Source organism: Dermacentor silvarum, chromosome 4 (assembly GCF_013339745.2).
Source record: "Dermacentor silvarum isolate Dsil-2018 chromosome 4, BIME_Dsil_1.4, whole genome shotgun sequence".
In the NCBI taxonomy this organism is placed as follows: domain Eukaryota; kingdom Metazoa; phylum Arthropoda; class Arachnida; order Ixodida; family Ixodidae; genus Dermacentor; species Dermacentor silvarum.
Genome location: NC_051157.2, coordinates 7,079,832 through 7,102,518, shown reverse-complemented (window position 1 = coordinate 7,102,518; position 22,687 = coordinate 7,079,832). Strand labels below are relative to the sequence as shown.

Here is a 22,687-nt window from a genome sequence, read left to right as displayed (position 1 = left end):
CCTGAAATGTTTGTGGAATATTGTTAAGAGCAAAGATGACAGAACTATACGCTTAACCAATCAGGTGAACCGGTTCCTAAGCACCTCTGTGCCGCTTTACTTAATGACCACATTTACACTTTCTTTAAATGATTCTATAATATCCGACCTTCCATCTTACCCTGGCGCAGACTACTCTTCAATGCAATATTCCATCATTGTTGACCCTTAAGATGTAGGTAAAATTATTTGCAACCTGAAGCGATAACCTTTGTGGTACCAATGGCATAAATTCAAAGTTTCTTCATAACACTAAGCATGTATGTTCTATTTTTTGTGTTGCATTTTTCTTAGAATGTGTTATGACGGTGTGATGAGTAGTGCGCGACACAATGCGGTGATATTTGTGGTGCGCGACACGGTGCGGTGGTGCGCGACGGTGATATTTGTGGTGTGTGACACGGTGCGGTGGTTGGAGACAAAGAGCAGACGACGAGTAGTGCGCGCGCCGAGGAGAATTCCATGCTGTTGGAAAACTACGACGCCGAAGACCGTCCGGCGCGTGAACACGCCCCCCGGCACAAGAAAAACAAAAAAAGAAAGCCAATCCAATCACAAAGGAACACGGAGCCTCGAGCAGCCAATGAGAAATAAGACGAATCGACCAGAGCAGCAGAAAAAAGAGCCGCGCTGGCTGTAGGGGGGAGGAGTTCCAGACGCGGCACCAGGACAAGGTCGGCCACCGGATCGGGAGTTGAAGACGGCCGTCGGGTTCCAGGACCCGAGCCACCAGGACTTCACCCGGCCGGGGCCTCCTGCCAATCCATTCCTGGGCGCCGCCACTCCATCCGTTCGAGAACTGCTGCCCGAGGCCGGCAAGCGTCTGTGCCCGTGGGCAGAACGAGAGCTGTCGGGCTACGGGCTCGAGCTCCACGACCAGCTGCCAGGCCAGAACGCCGCCGCCGTCAACCCCTGCTGCCAAGCCGCCTGCCTTCCTGGGTATCGTCACTCTGCCCGATAATCAACTGCTGCTGCCCGAGGCCGGTGAGCGTCTGCGCCTGTGGGCAGAACGTGAGCTGTCTGGCTACGAGCCCGAGTACCACGACCAGCTGCCCAGCCAGAACGCCACCGCCATCTTCCCGTGCTACCGAGCCGCCTGTCTTCTTCCACCGAGCCAGAGCTACCACGCTCTGGTAGCCGGTCCGATACAGCGACCTTTTGGTGAGACCAACAACGCTTCTCTCGTCGTCTCATCTCCGCTTCGCCGTGTCGAGACTGTAGTGCATACTCACATCCGCAGCCTGCCCGAACTTGCCTCATATCATTAGCGTTCTAGCTACATGTTTTCATGTTATCTTTGTGTGTTTGTTTTTATGGGTTAATTTTCGTTTCTAGTTTTATTAAAAGTTTGTGTGTGCGTTCTACAACAAACGGCTTTGTCCTCGATTGGGTTCTGGGAGGCTCCGCCTCAGAGAACCGCCAGCAACATTAACACAAAAGAACCTGCTCATCACAGACGGGCAAGAACTGCCACAAGATAGAAAAACAGGAAAGGTAGTTCAGCTTCACAAGTCTGGCAAAATGCATAATCTATGTAACTATCGGCCAATAGCACTGACGTCTGTCCCATGTGAAATAATTGAGCAAATCATTTTCACCCATTTAACAAGTTTCTCTACTTCAAATAATTGCTTTCACTACAGTTGACATGGCTTCTGGAAGCATTTTTTATGCATGGTGCAACTGGCTACGTTCGCTAACGATACGCATGCGTTCCTTGTTTCTGGGTTCCTAATTGACTTCATATTTTTGGACTTCTCGAAAGCTTTTGATAAAATTAATCATTGAATACTAATTCTTAAATTAGGCCGTTCGAATATTGGCCCATTAATGCTTCGCTGGATTGAAACCTTCCTTACTAAGAGAACTCAGTACGTCACTGTCAACAATGCTAACTCACCTGTGACGCTTGTAAGATCAGGCATGCCTCAGGGACCAGTTCTAGGACCTTCGTTATTTCTAATCTATATGAACGATTTACCTAATGAACGCACATTTTTTTCTTTGCCTTTTTACTGACGACTGTGTCATTTATCGAAAAATTTCTTCAAACTGTGGTGTACTACTAATCTCCAAACTAACCTTAATACCATCATTCCTTTGTGTAAAATTTGGAATATGGAAATGAACATAGTCAAATGTAAATCGACGAGTTTCTCACAGTGGATCGATCCCCTTGTCCTACTTATTTCTTTAATAGTGTTTCACTAAAGTGTGCCTCTGGCTATAAGTACTTCAGCATTCCTACCACTATTAATCACTACTCAAAATTGCATGTTGACTCCATCATATCTAAAGCCAATTGCATGCTTGGTTTTCTAAAACGAAATTTTTCAGTTGCTACTACAGCGCTTATAAAACAACCATACATCACTTATGTTCACCCTAACCTGGAATACACCTCATCAGCCTGGCACCGTGGTCACACTACACTATTCAATAAGCTTGAAGCTGTGCAGAATCACTCACCTCGTTTCATTATGTCGAACTATCATCGCACTGCCAGTGCAACCAGCATGAAATCCAGTCAAAGCCATTCTTTGCTCGCTACGCGACAAAAGCTGTCGCATCTCTGTCTCTTTCATCAAATGTGCCCCTATAATCATACATTCAACGCACATTGGATCAGACCAGCTTCCTTCATTTCATTGTGTCAAGACAATGTGCTGAAAGTTTGCATCCTGCATCATAACACCGTCGCTTATTCCCCAGTCCTTCATTCCTAAAACACGCCGTGGCTGAAGCCACCTTCCTGCCTCATCAGTCAGCATTGCAGACACTGATTGAAGTTTCCGCAAATCGCTCACCAGCATAATCTGAATAACCACCTTTTTTTTTGTGTGTGTGTTTACATCGATTCAGTTTACTTATTCTATTGTTTTATTTCACTTTGTTTGTATGTGTATTACACTAGTTCAATGGCATGAAGAACTTATTTGATGAGGTTATTGTTTATTTGCTCATGTCCTCCTGCATTATATTGTATTTGTTTTGTACGTGGGATTAGAGCTCCTCCCCTCTCTAATGCAATTTATTCCCTGAGAGTACAATAAATAAATAAATAAATAAATAAGGCACAGTAACATTTTATTCACATGCGAGATTAAAATTATGAGCCAACATGTGAGAAATTTTTGTGCCACAATTGCTACATGCCAGTCTGCAAATATTTCTGCAATGGGACATACCTGGAAGCGGTCGCAGAGGGTGGCCACATAGGTGGTTGCCAGCACAGCAGCAAACATGACACCTACAGTAGCCAGGCATGAGGCGCCCAAGTAGTACCACAGTAGCACGAGGGTGAGTGCAATTCGCAGTGGCACCGTCCACACCTGGGTGCTCAGCGTCAGGAACGTGCTCACCTCTTCTACATCGACCGACATGAGGTTCATCACGTCGCCTGCCATGTACTGGCGGCGTGCACTCGGTGCCAGGCGGAACACCTGTCACAACCAGCCACAGATCACAACACTTATTGCTCGGCATGCTGAAACATTACTTGTGAATTTGTTTCAATCAAGAGGACAGCTAATAAGCTATGTCTTGATGTTCCTTCCAAGTGGTGCTTAATTCTGGCATTAATTTGGCGTTTACAATGGTGCATATACTGCTTTAAGGGGCTAAATGATACAATGTGACCAGGATGTGTTAAAATAAACAAAACAGACAGCTCTAGAAATCACTCGAGGGACTGCGCTTCACCAAGGACATGAGAGTTAAAATTACCATATAGTCAGTGATGCTACTGGTCCATCCCATTTCGGAGCAGCTTTTGGAGCAGCCAAAAATGCATTTCGGAGCAGTAAAATGGGCTTTCGGATAAAGTTTATGAAAGCAAAACTATATTGCATGGGGCTTTTACAGTGGCCAGTGCATGTGAAAACAGTAAGTGGTCAGTGGTTCATGAATTCAATCCAAACACTAAACATGACTCCCGCCCACTTTCATTACAGTTTTTACTGTGGGCTGCGATGAAGTGGTGGTGTCCTAAGATGTGCTTGAAAAGCACGGAAGCACTTAGGCGTGCTACGAGCAGAATTCGGAATGCATTTTAAAAACCTTTCGCGTGATCTTGCTCCTATAAATGTATTCTTTAAGACGAAGTACTCTTTTGAAAAAAGTTGGTGCCTGCGGTATAATGATGTGCTTTGTTTTCCCTGTGCTGTGATTCACTGATTACCATCTACTTGAAATTCTGCGATGGTCGACACTGCTGTAGCGGTTCGCTTCCACTCGTCGTGCACAGTCTCAAAGTGCAGATATACGCGTGTGACCTTTGACTGCGCAGACGTAACGCTGCCAGATTAGGCTGAGATGAGCGAATTCAGTTTGGAGCTTCCTGCCTACACGCAAGCTTTCGTCATTCCATCTAGCAAATGCAAAAACAAACTTCGCGAAATCGTTCACGGTAGTTGCCGGCACGTCACCCGCAGTCTGAATCTCTGCTTCCGGCCATCAGTCTAGCCCGTGATCTTACGCCTAATCACCGAAGCGGTTTACTGGTCCAGACATACTGGAGGCCATCTTGGCACGACGACCTGCCCGCCACCATGCCAGCTGGCAGCAATTTTTGCCAAGGCCGTACAATACAGAAAAAGTTTAACCAGCAGCGCTTTTCCAGTATTCAGCGGCGAAAGTTGCTGTTTGGTGCCGAGTCGACCAAAATCTTGGTAGTGGCCGTACGCCATTTTTACGCCGTGATATCGCCATGCCAAGAAAAGCGGGGGCGACAAACCGAATAGCGAAAAATTGTTCACGGTCGCCATGTCCATGCCAATGTGCGCGTTATGTTTGAATAATCGAGCGAGACACCATACAGTGTCCGAAACATAGGTCACCATTTTACATTGGTCATACAGGACCGAGGATTGGTTACAGATTACATTGGTTACATACAGGTTATATTGGTCATATAGGTGGCCAGCCTAAAAATTAATCTGCACAGAAATGATATGACACAAAAGTGCTTAATTTGGCTCAGATACATTGGAGCAGTGAGCAGATCAACACAGTAAACGTTTCTTTGACATACATGAAGGTATATAAAAAAGTTATTGTAATGGCACACAAGGCTCTCAAATTTTAACCACTTTGCTGTTAGCACAGCACGGTACTATACACAAGAGGGGAATAAAGGAAATAAGGTTGTTGTACCTTTCTGTACAGAGCAGCAACTAAAGCTGACTGAGCTCTGAAAGCTCCAAACTCTATGAAGTAAACAGCATGGGCATCCAGCACCCCACTCAGGAAGAGAAAGCCAGCATAGCCAAAGGCGTACACATAGCCGTGCCATGTATACTCTTTGCTCTGCACAAATGTCAAGATAAGGCTGCAAGGAATGAATGCACGTCATGAATACCATGTTCCAATAAGATTTTCCTACAGACATGAACAGCATTTAAGAACTTTGCATTTCACCAGCATTTTAAATCTAACGAACCCATGGGGAAGCCAATGACCCAGTACGTAGGGCACCCGACTCGCCCGCAAGAGGTGTGTGGTTCAATACTCACTGCCCACCATAACCCACCATAATCCAGGTATAAGCAGCCCATCTGCCTGGAGTCCAGTTTTTTCCGGGTGCATTGCTTGAGAGAGGTTCACAGAGACTACTATGCTTGCTGTACAGCCAAAACGAACCAAGCAACACTAAAATCTCGAAAGAGCGCATGCTGGTACCATGCCAACAATTTCTTAACAGGTGGGTTTGCCATATTGACCAAGCAACTGGCTGGTAGAAGACTTGTACCTATTTTACCAGTAGGCACCCACAGCAGCTCTCATCTGCTTCTCACGGCAGCGGCAGATGCTCTGCCAAATAGCCATCGGCGGTTGAACAAAGGACACCCAGGGACCTGGAAGTCTCTATAAACACCAGGCTGGGACACATCCCCCCCATTAGAAAGAATGGTGTAACAATTGAGTGCTGGGATTACAGAAGACTGGCTGTAATTTACTCAGCTCTTTCATTATGAAATTTCTTACACCATAAAGAAAAACGACTGCAATTCACTACACATGGCTTTAAAGCTAAAAATTGGAGGACTTCATCAACACATCCTAGGGCAAGACCAAATTCAACAGGCATGCACAAAACTTTCACATAGTTGTTATACGCTTATTAAAGCTCTACGTTTTTTTGCCTAATACATAATATACTTCAGTCCATTGTAGTACTTCAATCTTTTTCATTGTCAATTAAAGGGGCCCTGAATCACCCCTCGGGCTTGGTGAAATAACATAGTCCGCGGGTAGCATACGCTGCTGTGAACATCTCAGCCAAGTTTTGCTGTCATAGGCGGTGCGTGGAGCTCACAAGCGGAGCGCGAAGTTACTTTTCTCTCGAACGCTCTCGTTTCAACAAAAGCCATGATCCTCACTCTCTTCTGTGCGCTTTATTACGTAATAAAGCACATTCCAATACGCGGCTGCTATTGGTCATTGCGGTCGGCTACACCGTGGGGTGCTGCCACGAGCCTACTGGCTGCGCGCTGTGGACAACCACGTTTGGCTTACGTTTAGCGTGTCTTAGGTACCAAAATCGGAAGTCGTGGCATCTACGTTAACATCCAAAATGAAATTTGAACTGCGCGCCATGGTGACATATTGAAAGCGGAGTGTTGTGGCCCTGCCTCACTCCGCCGTAGCCTTCGCAGTGCAAGGCATTGAAGGAGGAAGGGGAGCACAGCGGATGCCGCGTTTGATTGCCAATAACTTCGCTTCTGCTGAACGCATTGAAGTACTTTTTGCAGCAAAGTATTTCTGAAATCGCCTATTTTTGTCTTTCTCTACTTCGAGAAAAATTGGTTCATGGCTCCTTTAAGCTACTGTGTGGAATTATGGGCTCTGACATCCATTAGTTACCTCAATCCTTTAAAAAGTTACAAAGGCACGTACTGTGAGTAATAAGTCCTCTAAACCACCCCAGTGTTCATCTTCCTGAGGAAGTGCACATAATAGGAATTACAACGTTAAGAAACTATAAACTCTGTTGGGTCATTATATGCCAAACGTCTCAAAACCTTGTGCTAAGCTCTCAGATTACTTTCTAAAAAATCTTGGTCAATCATTTTGCTACACTATTTGTCTTAGTAAACTATTTTATTGCGATAGGAATTATATGGACACTTCAACCGGATTTCTGCCGTCGTCGTCGCCGTCGTCGTTCACTTCTACTCTGCCAGCAACCGCGCTCGTCGCTCGCTCGCACCGTCGCTCGTACCGTCGCTTATCTCCACACGGCTCTGACCTTTATGCGCCGTGCATTCGCCGCTCAGTTTCCGTTGAAGCGATAGACCGCACGTACCTTCACCCGCTGCAGCGTATGGGCTTGCTGCCAGCGTTTTGACAGTCGTTGTCTGCAGTCATTCAGTGTGATCTATTCATGTTTGTTTGTGCGTGCTCACACCACGCTTGTTCATTCAGTTAGTAATAGTCGGGCCACATTTTCCAACGCACGCTACACATGCAATGCTGCCCGGATCGGCAGAGCAGCGCTACAGGTGTGTCCCTTCGCACGCGCTGCCCACGGGAAGCGCTTCTCATGAACACCACCGTTTCACAGGAGCCTTCTCGTGGTCATCGAGTCTCTCTTCATGTCGGTCTACATACGGCGCAGCACACCTGCTTACTTAATCAGCTCATGTTTACTACAATTCATATTGCTACCAAAGCCGCTCACCTTACTTCGTATGGCATTGCTGTGTTGCTATCGCATTCATTGCTTCGCCCTTAGGGCGAAACTCTGACTTTTTTTGGAATAAACACTTTTTTTCTGCCTCTTACAGCAATTTCAATATTTTTGGTGGTGGTAGAAGTCTATATGTTGAGAAAAAAAAGAATCAGCAAAAATATATTACAGTAGAACCTCGTTCATACGTTTTGGAAAAATAAGAGGGAAAGAATACACTAACCGAGAAATCGTAAGATCCGATGTAACAAAAAAATTTGACACTCAACTATATTTGCCATCTACGCATTGCGCAAATCGTTGCGCACAAGGCACGAGATGCCAACGCTTGCTGAGCTGGTGGGGCTTCGGCAGCCCGAGACACGTTTTGTTGTTTTCCAATTGTGCAGTGTTTAAAGACAGTGACGGAAAACCGAAACAAAATCGAGCTGGTGGGCCACACCGAATGCCACTGAAGTGAAACGTGACGCTCACATCGCGCTGCCTGCAGCAGGGAATGATGGTGCATTTGAATTAATGCCTACTAAAAGCGTGCAGTACGCTACCAATGGCACTATGCCTCAGGTGCTGTAAAAGAGATAAGCGAAGATGCTCATCGAAATAGGTTTGGCGGCGATAGCTGGGAATGTGGCGTGCGAAGACCCAGGAGGAGAATGGCTGGTACTGGAATAAGAAACTGAGTGCACGGCGGCGTTTTCACGTGACACTGGTGGGCGATTATTGCGGGGAAGCTGATGCAGTAGGCGGCTACATACTGTTCTCGATCACGCGCGCCTCGCACATTTTCTTGTTTGCACGGGATCCAGCAGCAGGAAAACGTGATATGATCGCCGTTTGGCGATGTAGTGAATGTTGGTGCTGAAAAATTGTGTTTTCCAGGAACATACGAACTGGTAAAAAATAAGTATAACTCTATTGGGTCATTTTTTGTGTCCTCGATCACGAAATCCTCAATCACGAACGCTGGCGCTGGGAAATCGCACGTAACAAGATCGTATCAATGAGGTCTACTGTATTATGTGGAGAGCCTTTAAAACTCTCAGTTGCTAAAAAAAAAGGAATCTTACTTTCTTATTCCAGCCAAATGGCACTTTGTACTTTGTCTCACAATGTGCTTTGTGGGGCAGCATTTTAGCAATTCTGGGCCGAAATGCTACTTTTTTTATAAAATTCTACATGGTCTAAGAGCCAATATGACTACATCGTTGCGTTGGAAAGTTTGCGAAAGATTAGTCAGAAAGCTATTCATGTGAATGGGCAAGTACTTTTGAAGCATAAGAAGCCTCAACATTAAAAAATGTGTAAAAGTCTTATGTCAGGCACATATAGGTTGGTGATGTGGTCCAAGTAAAAAGTGCATGCTTGATGTCATTTGGAAGGGTGTACAAAGGTAATTTATGTCTGATATATTAAAGTACTTTTTTCTTTAGGGGAGAAAAAAATCTTTATGTTGAGCTTGCGCTGCATCTTTAGAGGCCTGGTCATAAGTTCGCTTTTCACCGTACACTTCTCCGCAGCAAGAGAGCAATGCGGCAGCCGCACAGGTAGAATGATCGCATGTTGCTTTGTGTTCTCAGATTGCTGGCAGCTTTAAAATAGTGTAGCTGGCTGGCACTACATTTTGGAAGGGCATCATTGGCAGCTGATTAGTATTATAAAAGCTCCTATTTCACTGCCACGTCACTACATCAGTGTAGGTGCAACAGACACAGTAGAATTTAAATTATACACCCAGATTTGGTGCTTTTGGGAGCTTGCAGTTATCACTACTACCGTTAATGTACAGGCTTTGTTATTTGAAATGTCTGTGTGGCTGAGTAGGAAGTGAACCCAGCATTCAAAGTCGTCAGTAACGATGGTTCAAAATGGTGAAGGGTGTGTGTACTTTTATGGGAGATTGTCGCCTCAAACCTTGCTGACAGTTCTTTTTTTAGAGCACAGCTCTTGGGCACCTGTTCCTGTGTTGAGCGTTGAGCTCGGCACCAGCGTAACTGGCAAAATGAACAAGCAGAGGATGAAAGATGGCAGTAGCGAAGAGAGCCCGAGGAGGAAAGCGAGGAGGAATGTGGAGGAGGAGAGTATTGTTATGCGCTATTCCTGCGCACTGAAGAGTCATATCTAACTTATATATAGGACGTGCTTGCCTGTTGCCACAAAGCCAACCATGGCATGACAGAGTCTGAGAAAGTGTGCAATGTGTTAAAGGGCATAGCAGATGACGCCTTCAATCTGCTAATCTGCAAAGACTGTGACACCGTCAATGCATTTATCCAAGAGTGCAAGCCGCCTATCATTTCGTTCGACTTTCGAACACGGCAGCAACGTGGTCGTGCGAAGAAGTAGCTGAGCTGACGGCGCCGCTCACCATAGAGCATGTGAAGAAGATCATCTGATGTGAACTTGACGCTGTCTTCTGCTTCTACGTGCGGCTGTACCTGTGACCATAGCTCTCACATGGTGCCACTGGTCCAAGCTATCGTTCATCAGGAGTTCTCCAATGCTAGCCTGGACTCTGTGTGCACCGCAGCTCCTTACCAGCCGATCGACCGCCGTCCATGACTTTCGCACGCCCAAGGTCAAAGGCCGCCGTTCCGTACTCGCGATCCAGCCGAGTGGAGGACTGCTGATGACCATCCCATTTTCTTCAACTGCCGTCGTATTGGTATCGGGCGCACTATGAATACAACTGTCGCCCCGACATGGATCATGGCTGATTTCAGCCCTACCGCGAGCCTCCCCAAACCACTGGTGATGACGCTCCCTCCATGCCGTATCCTTGTTCACCATCCCCACGTGGTCACCAGTCCTGTTCGCCGCAGCTGGCGCTTCTGCGTAGACTACTGCCACTTAAAGCATTAGAATTTTCACGCCTAAAAATAAACACTGAGTACATCCAGGAAGTGCTGAGTGTTTCTGTAACCATGCGGTGCCTGTGCTACCCAGTTGAAAGGTTACTTTTCTTATAAGTGCTAATCATTTGTCAACTAATACATCTCAGCACCACAGCACAAGTTACACTGAAGGAATAACTCTTATCTTTCCTGTCTTAAAGTTGGGAATTTTCAGACACCTCAGCTGAAGCACACCACAGGGAGTACAATAGATGGGCCTCATCAGTGCAGCCATTAAAAAAATCATCCATGAACATCAGACCGCAGTTTTTCACTGCAAGACTAAGCAGCATTTGTGCACTTGGCAAACTACAAGAGCAGCAAAGCACTGCACACATGCAGATGACCAAAAGATTCATCATACAGGCCATTTGTAGCATGTGATGTGTGCTGCGTGTGCCACACACACCCTTAAGTAGAGTACCACTGGTTATCGGGAGCATATGGCACATCTGTGGCCAGCACCAATCACTTATTGACAAGGACATACAGATGGAAAAAGTGTCATAGACATAAAAGTGCCTTGTTCTGCACCATAACAGCTAATTATTGCACATGCACAGCACCTAAAAGTAATGTTAGTTTACTCGTAAAAGGCACGCTGTGGAGTGCCTAAGCAAAAAGCTGACACATTCCTACCCCAAGTGTGCAAAAGAGAAGCAAAATGTACAGACCACGGTGTGGCAACATAATCTATATACAGAATGTGTCACTGTGTGCATCCTGAACCAGGCGCACACAAGTGCTAGACTGTCATATGAGATTTAGAAGGAGTGTGTAAGGTGGCACTTACCTTAACATAACAGGTGGCAGAAAGCTGACAAACACACCTAAGACTTCAAGGACTGTTGATGCAAGTAGCTGAAACCAGCACACCCTGAAGACCACCCAGTAAAGTGACCGCTGGTTCTGAGCCTGCGTTGGTGCTGTCCTGATGAGTGAGCCTTGCTCATCAACAAGTGTCCTTCATTTTAAAAAAGAAAGAAATTTCCATATTTAGACACGAACTGAGACAAGACGAAATTAATACAGAGATGTATGACAGGCGATAGTAATCTAAAAAAAGAGAGCTTAGTTGGTTCTGCATGATGTAGGTAACATCCACAGTGAGACTAGGTACTAGGTTGACTTTGTTTTATATAGTATACAATATATTGTGGTAGTCCCACAGTCAGACATGTTTGTGACAAACATTTTCTTTACTGCCCAATCAGGGTACCAATCGTTCCTCACAAAACAGAAAATAATTGCAGTGTAGGAAGCAACAACCAATGTGGCAAGTTGTCGTTCTCACATTTATGAGAGAACGTAAGTGGAGCGACGTCTGCAGCATCCATACCTGCCAACCCTCAAAAATTGTACTTACACTTAGGACCACGGGCAAAAACAGTAAAACTCGATGAAAAGTACTTAAGGTCGATTATTTGGACAAAATTTGAAGCACGCTTAACCGCAATGTTTACTGGAAAATGCTCGCGGCAAACGCTATGCACGAAGGTGAGCTCTCAGGTAGAAACGCAGCCTCTTTCGCACTTTCAATATTTTAGTCTGAGAAGATTTAACATAAAAGGCATGCGCTGTCTGTGTTTTGTTTCATGACATTTGTTTGTAGTCTGCCAGTGTCACAATTCCGAGGAATAACTTTGTAAAGAATGTAAGACAAGGTATGAGCAACTTTAGTGAGAGAAGAACTTTAGTGCTGTACAGAATATATACGGTAATTTTCGCTCACAGTACGCCAACGCCAGTGATGGTGGCGACGCCGACACTGGATTTTCTGCAACACGAGGCCTTTAACGCTATTGCGCTTAAACATTCCATTCTCCATTTAAAACTGTCTCAATCAAGAACAAACCCTTTAAGCACACATTGCAGAGGCAGCAGGTGAGCACAAAGATGCACCATGTTTCAAAGCAAGCATCGCAAACAGGGTTGTGCAAACAATCCTGTCGAGAAACATCCTAAGTAGGTGGAGTTTGGCATCACTGCCAGTATTATTGTTACGATCCACCCTATAAATCACAAGGAGATATCTGACATCGCTTGTAACATGGTCGGCCATTGCTTTTGCAGCAGGCTTAACGCAGGGACTTCGATAGCTCTGCCCTTCATTGGATCCAGGGAACATTTTGACAGCAGTGGTAGGACGACAGGCACACCTTGAAGCCCTATCTGTTAGGTTGGAATTGCAGTTGCTCGCACCCCTTTGGTGCACATCTTACGAAGTACGAAGAGAATAGCCGTAGTGCCTGGTTTTCCCCATGCTGCTAAAACCTGTATGCGGGAGACAACTTTTGCCTGGCTTCTGTGCAACTTCAGCGGCGCCACCGGTGACCATCAACAACTTTAGAAGAACTTGCTCAGGACGCTACGAACTTCTTGGCAGCAGTGGTAGTGTGATGGGAACAATTTTAAGCCTTATCTGTAACGTTTGCAGGTTGGTCTCTTTTTTTTTCTCTATCAGTAATATTTTGCATACATTTTACATACACTTTGCTGCCACTGCTACCGTCGTTTACTGTATATGTAGTGCCTGTAGTGTATCTGCTTTTATGTGGCTGTTGTATGTACCAAAGCGGTCATAATGCAGAAGGCGGTGCATGATTTACGGTAGTGGTTCTCAGCCATGGATGTGTTGGGGACCCCTTGTGGACCGGTGGAAGTGATGGGGGTACCCCTTGCAGTGACGGGCTGGAGGGATCAAAGGTTTATTTTCTCTTCGATGAAAAAAATTGGCAACGAACATTGTGACGTCTTTTATTATCTTTTGCAGATTGCCGCCGCAGTTCTGAGAGCAGGTCCTGGGACTGGGAATGAGTCAAGGTTAAAAAAATGTGCTATATATATATATATATATATATATATATAGCAAAAAGTTTAGACGGCGTGAAAAGAACAGTGGAGTCGGAAAACCCAATGCAGGAAACGGGTACAAGTGCGGCAGAGTATGGAGGAATCTCAGTGCCGGCAGTGATGAACACATGACCGGAAGCGTCATCAGTATCTTCAAAAACGTTGGTGGCGAATGGCGACAGAGCGAGTTCAGCACGGGCACAATCTATAACGGCATGATGAGATGACAAAGTCCCATCCTAAAATCATGGCATGGGAGCAGCAGGGCAAAATAGCGAACTCAACACGGTATAAAGTGCCGCTTATAACAACACGCACGGTACACTTCCCTAAGGGTTCAATCGGCACAGCGCTTGCTGTACGTAATGAAATGGCAGAATATGGCGTCCCGACCTTTCTTAGTTGAAGACGAAGCTGGTTTGAAATCATTGATATTGCTGCTCCCGTGTCTACAAGCGCATGAATGGCAATGTCTTCTGCATAAACTTCAAGGACGTTCGCAGGAAAAAAATTAGGTCTTGAGGAGTTCGTTGTGATCGCAGTTCTTGCCTCCAGAACTGTCGTTCAAGGTGCCACATGCTACATCGGAGCAGCCTTGCTTAGATGCCGGCACGAATACGTACGCCGGCCTACCTTTGTCCCAAGCGTCGTTCACTGCGCCATGTGCTGCATTGGACCCACCCTGCTTAGATGCCGGCACGAATACGCTCGCTGGCCTCCCTTTGTCCCGAGCACAGTTTAGTGTCCAACGTGCCGCCCGCTTGGATGCTCACACGCACATGCTCGCTGGCCTACCTTTGTCCCGAGCGCCTTTCTCGGACGAATACGCCGCGGTGCAGCCTTCCCGCTCTGCCGTAGGCGCGAGCTCGCTCGCTGGCCTTGCTTTGTCTTGAGCGCAGTTAGGTGTCCCGTGCGCCGCAGCTGAGCCTCACTGCCTTGCTGTAGGTGCAAAACCTCTCGCTGGCCTCTCCTTGTCCCCAGCACAGCTGGGAGGCAATGTCGAGCGCGAGCCACCCCGCTCAACCGACAATGTCGCGACGTTTTCCGACTACCGCTGACCTCATGCGCATCTGAGCGACATTTTCAAAGTGCGTGAGCCACCCCGCTCTGCCATCGATCCGTCGGCCGATGGCAGTTCCACCGAGCTCCAAATTTGAACTCACCACCACGAGTTCAAACGTGGTGGTGGACGCCTTGTCACGAACCCCCGTTTCGGCGTCTGATTCTTTGGTCTGCCACTCCCATGAGCATTTGCACCAAGTAGAAGCCGGAGCTTCAGTCTCCAATCGCTCAAAAGGCGCGAACCTCACGCACTTAGTAGAGACCGCAGCCTGTGTCTCCAATGGCTCGAAAGGCGCGACCCCCGATGGCGAAGCAGTCCCCAGATTGCCAGCCTCGGGAGAGGACGTATATACCCGGTGAACCCCATTACTCCCGCTGGTATCTGTTGTATTTAGAACACAGAGCTTTTCGACTAATCCAAGTCAAAGATAAGAGTTCGAGGATGTTTTGTCGCTTCAGCTGCGTTCCAAGACAGAACTGCTTGTATTCTTCTGTATCTTGTATCTGAAGGCACCACTGTACTGGGATTAGACACCATTGCGGCACTACAGATGAATATTGAAGGTAAATCGCTTCAGTGTCTTGCATTGGCCTCCAGCACTCCTACATTGCCAGCTAAGCTACGTTCAGAGTATGAACACCTCTTTGACAAACAGCTCGGACTTGCCAAAGGATTCAAACACAAAGTTAAGGTTCGTGATTCCGTTCCACCCGTTGCCAGCAAGCTCTGACGGCTGCCAGTAAAGCAATGCCCGTAAAGGTGACCACAACATCCGAAAAATGGGGAACGAACTTGGAATAAAATCCCGCCAGACCAAGCAGGGAACGAAGTTCATTGATGTTTGAAGGCGCCGGAGCTTCTTTCATCGCTTGGACAGATGACGCTAGTGGAAATAGTCCTTTGCCGTTCACAACATGTCCCAGAAACGTTAGTTCCGTGACGTTGAAAACCCACTTCTGGTTGAGTTTCACGCCCGCTTTAGAAAGTCGTTGCAAAACGATGCGAAGATTTGAAAGATGGTCTTCTCAAGAACGACCATATACGATAATGTCGTGGATGTAGAAAAGTACACCTTTGCACCCTTTCAGTATGAGATGCATCATCTTTTGAAATGCCGACGGGGCTGAAGCCAAGCCGAAACATACTCTCTTAAAACGAAAAAGCCCGTCGTGCGTGATGAAGGTAGTCAGATCACGACTCTCAGGATCGAGCTCTAGTTGATGGTAGGCAGACGCCAAATCCAGCTTCGAGAATCACTTGGCACCAGCTAAGCTGTGCAGCAGCTCGTCTGTCTGTGGTAGTGGAAAGCTGTCAACAATTATAGCTTTATTGGGCTCTCGCAGATCAACACACATTCGCATTGAACCATCCTTCTTGCAAACAACCACTACAGTAAAAGCTCGATGATACGAATCTCACGGGGTCACGAAAAATATTCGTATTAGCCGAAATTCGTATAATCGAAACACAATTAAAACTACTGTCGAATCTCGATAATTCGAACTCTAAGGGGCCCGAAAATTTGTTCGAATTAAAAGGACGTATTTTTGAAGTATTCGTGCACCATAGCACGATGCACGAACGTTGCGAGTCGTGAAATATCACGGCGCGCAAGCGCATAGCAAGCGCGGGCCACGAAACTGCCCATGCCGGCTAACGGTCGCTTCCCGATAACGACAGAAAACGAAGCTTCAGGGAGCGAGCGGGCGGCGCCGTCACACGGGTGCGCGCGGAGACCGTCGAAGGTGAGGGAGGAGGGCGGCAGGGAAGCGGATATGGCTGCGTCAACTCCGCCGCTTCGGTGGCTCCCCTCGCCCTCCCTCTCAACTCCCTCGTAGCTCTCTCACCTTCGACTCCATGCGCACATCTCCGTGCGCGCCCGCCGCCGTGCTGGCGCCAGCTTATTTTAGCCGCCCCCTGAAGTTTCGTTTTCTGCCGTTATCGGGAAGCGAGCGTTTGCGGGCGTGGCAGTTTCGTTGGCCCAACTGTGCCTCCGCCGCTGCTTCCCTCTGCGCTGCTGCCGCAGCGTGCAAGGTCGACATGTGACTAGGAAATAGAGGAGAAGGGTTCACTGCCATTTTATCCGCGTGGCTGAGACGTCGGCACTAGTGTGTGCTAGAATACGGTTGTCTAGAACACTCTAGTCGGCACGTACACGCTTGTTCCGGCGCGATGCAGAAATGGCGACCTTGCAATTTGAGAGAGGGGGAAATTTCCGCCGCGGGTTCTTTTTTTTTTCCGCCCATTCCTTCGCGCGCGGCATTGAGGGGTCTCTCCTGAGCTTTTGCTCTATGGCGGTGTCGGAGCAATGCCACCGGAGGCGCCGCCGCGTTATTTGGCGCGCTGCTAAGAGCATTGTCGGTACGCGGTATGTTCGAAGTAAGCATGTTCAAATTAACGAGATTCGACTGTAGCTAAATTAAAGAATCAGAGGTGAACTCACTCAGGCACATGTACGTAAAAAGCATTTATTTCTTGAAGCGCCACCGCTTCAAACTCTTCGCGCCCAGTCGCGGAGTCCGCGCTGTCCGGCGCCGCGCCTCCGCACCAAAAGAGAAGGAGAGAAAGCGCGTGACTGCGCGCTGTTCTCTTTCGCGGCCGTCGGTGGGGCGGCGTTTATTCGTATCAACCGACGCAGGCTGAAAATCGATTCGTAACAACCGTTCTCTAGCACGTTGCAAAGTAATGGGGCTCGGCCGGGACCACAGAAAAATTCGTATCATCCGGAAATTCGTATTAGCCGTGATCGTATCATCGAGCTTTTACGGTATAGGAGAAACCCACTGAGAGGCATCAACGCGCTCGATTATGTCTTGGGCTTCAAGTTTCTGCAGTTCAGCCGACACTTGTTCACGAAGGGTAAACGGCAGCCGTTCGGAGCTTGCTGGCAACAGGTGGAACGGAATCACAAATCTTAACTTTGTGTTTGAATCTTTTGGCAAGTCCGAGCTGTTTGTCAAAGAGGTGTTCATACTCTGAACGTAGCTCAGCTGGCAATGTAGGAGTGCTGGAGGCCAATGCAAGACACTGAAGCGATTTACCTTCAATATTCATCTATAGTGCCGCAATGGCGTCTAAGCCCAGTACACTGATGCCTTCAGATACAACATACAGAAGAATACAAGCAGTTCTGTCTTGGAACGCAGCTGAAGCGACAAAACATCCTCAAACTCTTATCTTTGACTTGGAGTAGTCGAAAAGCTGCACTGAGGTAGGTTTCAAAGGGTAAGTGCTTACAAAAAACTGATAGAGTTCTTCTGCCAGAATAGTGACAGAAGATCCCGTATCAACTAGAAACGAGATAGGGCGACCTTCCACAGCGACGGATGCGTAAATGCCATGCTTGTTTCCATTGACAACACAAACTGTTTTTCCACTACTCTGGGAGCTAGCGTCGTCGTCGTCATCAACTTGTCGAACTTTAGCTGAATATCCAGACAACCTACATATAAAACCTAAGTGGCCAATCTTCTCGCAGCAACGACATCTGCGCATGCGGGCCTTACATGCAGGACTGTTTGCAAGATCATCAGTCGCACCACAACGATAGCAAGCTCAAAGGTTCGTGGTACCTTGTACGGCATGCTCAGATGCTTTGGCTTTGCACTTATTACAAGTTGTGCGTTCATTTGGTTGTTCAGAAGACCGAGAAGAGCTTTGCGCTGTTTTAACGTGACGAAGTGAAGCATCGTCACAAAATTCCTTAGCATAACTCACGGATTCTTTGTACTGATTAGCAATTGTTATAGCTCGTGAGAGTGTCAGTGATGCGCCCTCAAAAAGTAACCGCTCACGCAAATGATGATTCGTCGTTTTCGAGACAGAACTGATCATGTAGGATCTCATCAGTGAGGCTTCCAAAATTACAGTCTGCAATGGGGATTTGTAAAGCAGAGAAGTATTCTTCCGCTGTCTCACCTGCATGCTGAGCACGGCGACTGAACCATTGTCGAGCCACGATGACGTTGACTTGAACGCTTGAAATGATCCGAAAGCAGGGCGATTGCAGAGTCATATGCGTCATTCGTCGACCCGGTGTCACCTGTGCTCGAAGGACTAGTAGCGAGAGCAGAGCCAGACTGCAAGTCTGCTGGCTTCAGTGTAGAGAAGATCCGCTTGCCCCTCCATACCAAGACATGTGAGTAGGATAGCTTTTCGGCGTTCGGCTGGAAGCCCTGAAGCTCCAGAAGCCACCATGTACGTCTGAAAGGCCTGCTTTCACTGGTCCCATGGGACAGCCGGATGACCAGGCGAAGGCAGGAAAGGCGCTGGCAGTTGCAATCCCGGAATGCTCATTGTGGTGATGCAGCAGAAATCACCAGGACTCTTGCTCTTGCATGGGTTGAAATCTCGTCGCCAATATATTGTATTTAGAACACAGAGGAACGATGCATCTGATGCCTGAACATCATCTTCTTTATTTCATGTCCCCCGCAACCATCCTCATATTCTTTCCTATACAACCGTATCGTCTTCAGTAGGCAGGAGCTGCTAAAGGCTCAGCAGAGCGATTCATTTTGTAAATAGAAATCGTTGACAGGCTCAAAGAGCCGAGGTCCCAAGAGGAGCGGGGCGGCAGAGCCGTCGGGCGCACACAGACACCTGGTATTGCTGTTCGCGCCGAGTGCCACGCAGCTTGTATTGTTGCGGGCACATGCGATCCGTATCTGCTTAAGCAGAACGACCTATTTTGTAAATAGAAATCATTGACAGGCTCAAAGAGCCGAGCTCCCAAGAGGAGCGGGGCGGCAAAGCCGCCGGGCGCACCCGAACAGCTGGTATTGCTGTTGGCGCTGAGTGCGAGGCAGCTGGTATTGCTGCGGGCACGTTGGATATGTATCGGCTTGACGCCGAAGGAGTTCTCCTGCACTATATCCCATCTGAGGAGGCTCCCCGGAGTCTTTCAAGGTGGTGATACCCCGCAGTCTAAGGAAAGCCACCTTGAGCTATTTCCACGACTTGTGGGTGGCCGGACATGCGAGTGACCTTAAGACTTTCCAAAAGTTGTGCCGCTCCGCTACCTGGCCAGGCATGAAGCGTGACGCTCTTCACTACGGCCGCTCATGCCATGGTGCCAATGTGTGAAGCCTCGCGCAGGCATACCTCCCGGGCTCATGCAGCCAGCTGCATCCAATCCTGGGCTCATGCAGCCAATCAACAGCCAGCTACCCTGGCAAGTCGCGGCCTGTGACATTAAGGGACCCTTTCCCTGAAGCCGGCGAGGCTACGTTTTTCTCCTGGCTGTCACAGATCACTTCGCGAAATGGGTTAAACTTCTTCCCCTTTGGAAGTTAACGGCATGCGCAATCTGGGACAAGTTGACCAAGGTCTTTAACCGCTTCGGCTTTCCGGTGGAGCTCATAACGGACAACGCGTCCCACTTCACGTCCAAGGTTGTTCGTGGATGCGTGTGCTGCCTTTGGCATTAAGCACCGCAAGACAACCACGTATCACCCACAGGCCAACCCAACAGAGCATCGGAACCTCAAGCCCTTGCTCGCGGCTTTTGCCCAGCAACATAGGGATTGGGATGTCTGTCTTAACGAGATCGGCTTCTCCTTGTGGTCCACAGTGAACCATTCGACCGGGTACACGCCCGTTTTCCTCAACTTCGGGAGAGAGCTTCCAAACCCCATGGACCGCGTTCTGCGGCCCGGCAGCAGGGCGTGCGCCACAAAAGCCGGCCTTTCCAGCTACGCGGCAGAACTGCGCTCACGGATGGACGCGGCCCTTGACCTGGCCCGTTCCAACCTGGCAAAAGCACGAGCTGGAAATACGACCGGTCACATCGGGACGTGCACTACGGTGTCAGCGACCCCATCCTAAGACGCAACCATGTCTTGAGTGATGGCGCAAAAGGCATCTCTGCCTCCCTGTCGGCCAAGTGGTTGGGCCCGTACCGAGTGGAGACCAAAATGTCCCCTCTGATATACAAGCTGGCTGACTCCCAAGGCGTCGGCATGCCAGTTCACGGCTCGGACCTCAAACCTTTCGTTGCCTTTAGCAACGACTGGGGAGAGGGAGAGGCGGTCAACGAACCGCAGGCAAACCGTGACACGGCTGGCCCCAGGCCACGCCACCGGTACAACCTGCGGAAACGCACCTAGGCAGGCTTTCTCCCACCAGCTGGTAGCCGGACTTTATTCCCTACCATATCAGTGAACGGAGAGACACAGCTACGGTGTGAGGGCGCACATTGAAGCAGTGACAGGTGTTCTGTTTGGCCTAATATACCCTCTCGTGCTCGCCCGCCTTCTGACCTGCCTAGTCAGCTTTCTCCCATTAGCAGGTAGCTGGACTTCATTCCCTACCATACCAGTGAATAGAGAAATGTAGCTACGGTGCGAGTGTGCACATCGAAGCTGTGACAGGCCCATGTGGCGTAGTATACCCTCTTATGTGTTGCCCAAGTCTCAGCCTGGCAAACGCCCCTTTCTGGGCAGTCAGCCAGGCGGGCAACTTTCTTGGCACGCTGGCTATGCCGGGGGGCTTTCCTGTCCTTTACCTTGCGTCGTCAAGTCTTCTCCCTGTGCCTGGCTCCACTGTGCGCCAGTCTAGCTGACCACGAAGCCAGCTGTCCCTGGTCCTACCATGCCAGCCTGTTGCCGACCTCAAGGCCTGCTGCTCCTGGACCTTCCGCCATTACTGACTCCTGCCTTGGGGGCCACGAACTCGAGCAGCCTTGCCTCCTGCTGCCTTGGCTGCCACTAAATGTGGCTGGTCTGCCCAGTCAGACGCTGACCCCTGGCCAAGGATGGTCACTCCGGCTTCCGCTGCTGACCTGGCTGCCGGTCATCCCGGACTGCTGTTCCTGCTAGCGCGCAATCCGGAAGGCCCTGTGACCTCTGTGGTGGCTGCTGGGCCAAAAGGGCAGCCACACCGCATGCGTTCCTAGCAGCTCCTGTCCGGCAGACCTCAAGCGTTGCTGGCTGTCCCATGGTGCTGCCCCGCCCCGTCCTTCCTGGGCTGCCGACCCTTCCGCCTGGCAGTGAGCCCTTCTTGGTGTGCGGAACTTTGGTAGCCAAGGCAAGCCCCTGGCTTTGTATCAAGTGAAGACGACAACACCCTCTTGGACTTTGCCCCGTTGGCTTAGCCCTCTTTGGCTCAGTCAACCTTGCCACTTGGCCTCGGTCAGCCACCTTTGGAGGCTGGTTTCGGTCTTTAGGAGGGTGGAATGTGGGGATCGAGGTGCCTTCCCGCACCTCGTCCCCCAGCTCGCGCGTGGCGCTTAGCTCGATCTCCGGTGACCGCCGCCGTAATGGCAACATGGCGGACATGGCTAGCGCGCCGGACCTACTTTCCCCCGCAAACCGTGCTTCTCCCCTCCGGGATTGGACTTGCCCCGCGAGAACACGTCACCAGGACGCGCCCTGATTGGCCTCCCGGGTGGCGGCCCCCCGGCACCCTCTCCACCCGAGCTCTCGTCCGCTGAGCGCTTCCTCGCCGCAGCAGATGCTCATAGGCCCGCAACGAGCTGGTTACATGAGACCTTTGTTCTCGCGACTCCTCGTTATCGCGCTTGGCGGACCGGTACCTGGTTAGCCCTAGCGCAGCGGGCGCGCGTACTCGATCGGTCTTGCAGTGAGCCTTGGCCTGTAAGCGCCGTGACTGTCGCACTGTGCTGTATCTTAGGGTGAATAAACCCGTGTTTGTTGGCGATCTGACTCCGGAGCCTTCTCTGCGCCGGGTCGGAGAGTCGACGAACCCTGTTGTAGCGCCTTTGTGCGTTGCGGAGTGGAGGAGCGTCGTGCCCTTTCTTGACCGTCGCTCGTAGGGTAAGCCTTGTGCAGATCTCCACAATCCATGTGGAGGCAGTCGTAAAAGGTAGACCGCAAGATCTCAACATGTCCATTGCTTCTCTTTTCACTTCTGGAAGATTTTCACTGGATATAGTCCAGGCAATTTTTCAGCTCTGCCTCGTGCTCAGCCTCGAACGATTTGCCATCTCAACCGTCTAGTCCTTTCGTGCCTTTATTTTATCTTGTACCCTTCTATATCCTTATCCATTGATTTTGTAGCATATATAGCGTGTACTTGTGGTATGTTTATTATTATATTTTTCTAAACAAATCATGTGTGGGCTCACACACCCTTCGTTGTCTGTAAACTTGTAGCTTATTGTAGATGGCAGAGTTTAAATGCTGCTAGCCT

The 22,687-nt window shown here is 48.8% G+C and overlaps 1 protein-coding gene across 1 annotated transcript in view; it reads right to left on the bottom strand.

Annotated features, from left to right (window-relative positions):
• Positions 1-22,687, bottom strand: part of LOC119449376 (multidrug resistance-associated protein 1-like) — a 190,562-nt gene that overhangs the window by 128,614 nt on the left and 39,261 nt on the right. Inside the window, 3 exon segments of the mRNA XM_049666741.1 lie at positions 3,228-3,482; positions 5,194-5,368; positions 11,414-11,584. Of these exon segments, the coding sequence (XP_049522698.1) occupies positions 3,228-3,482; positions 5,194-5,368; positions 11,414-11,584 (601 nt within the window).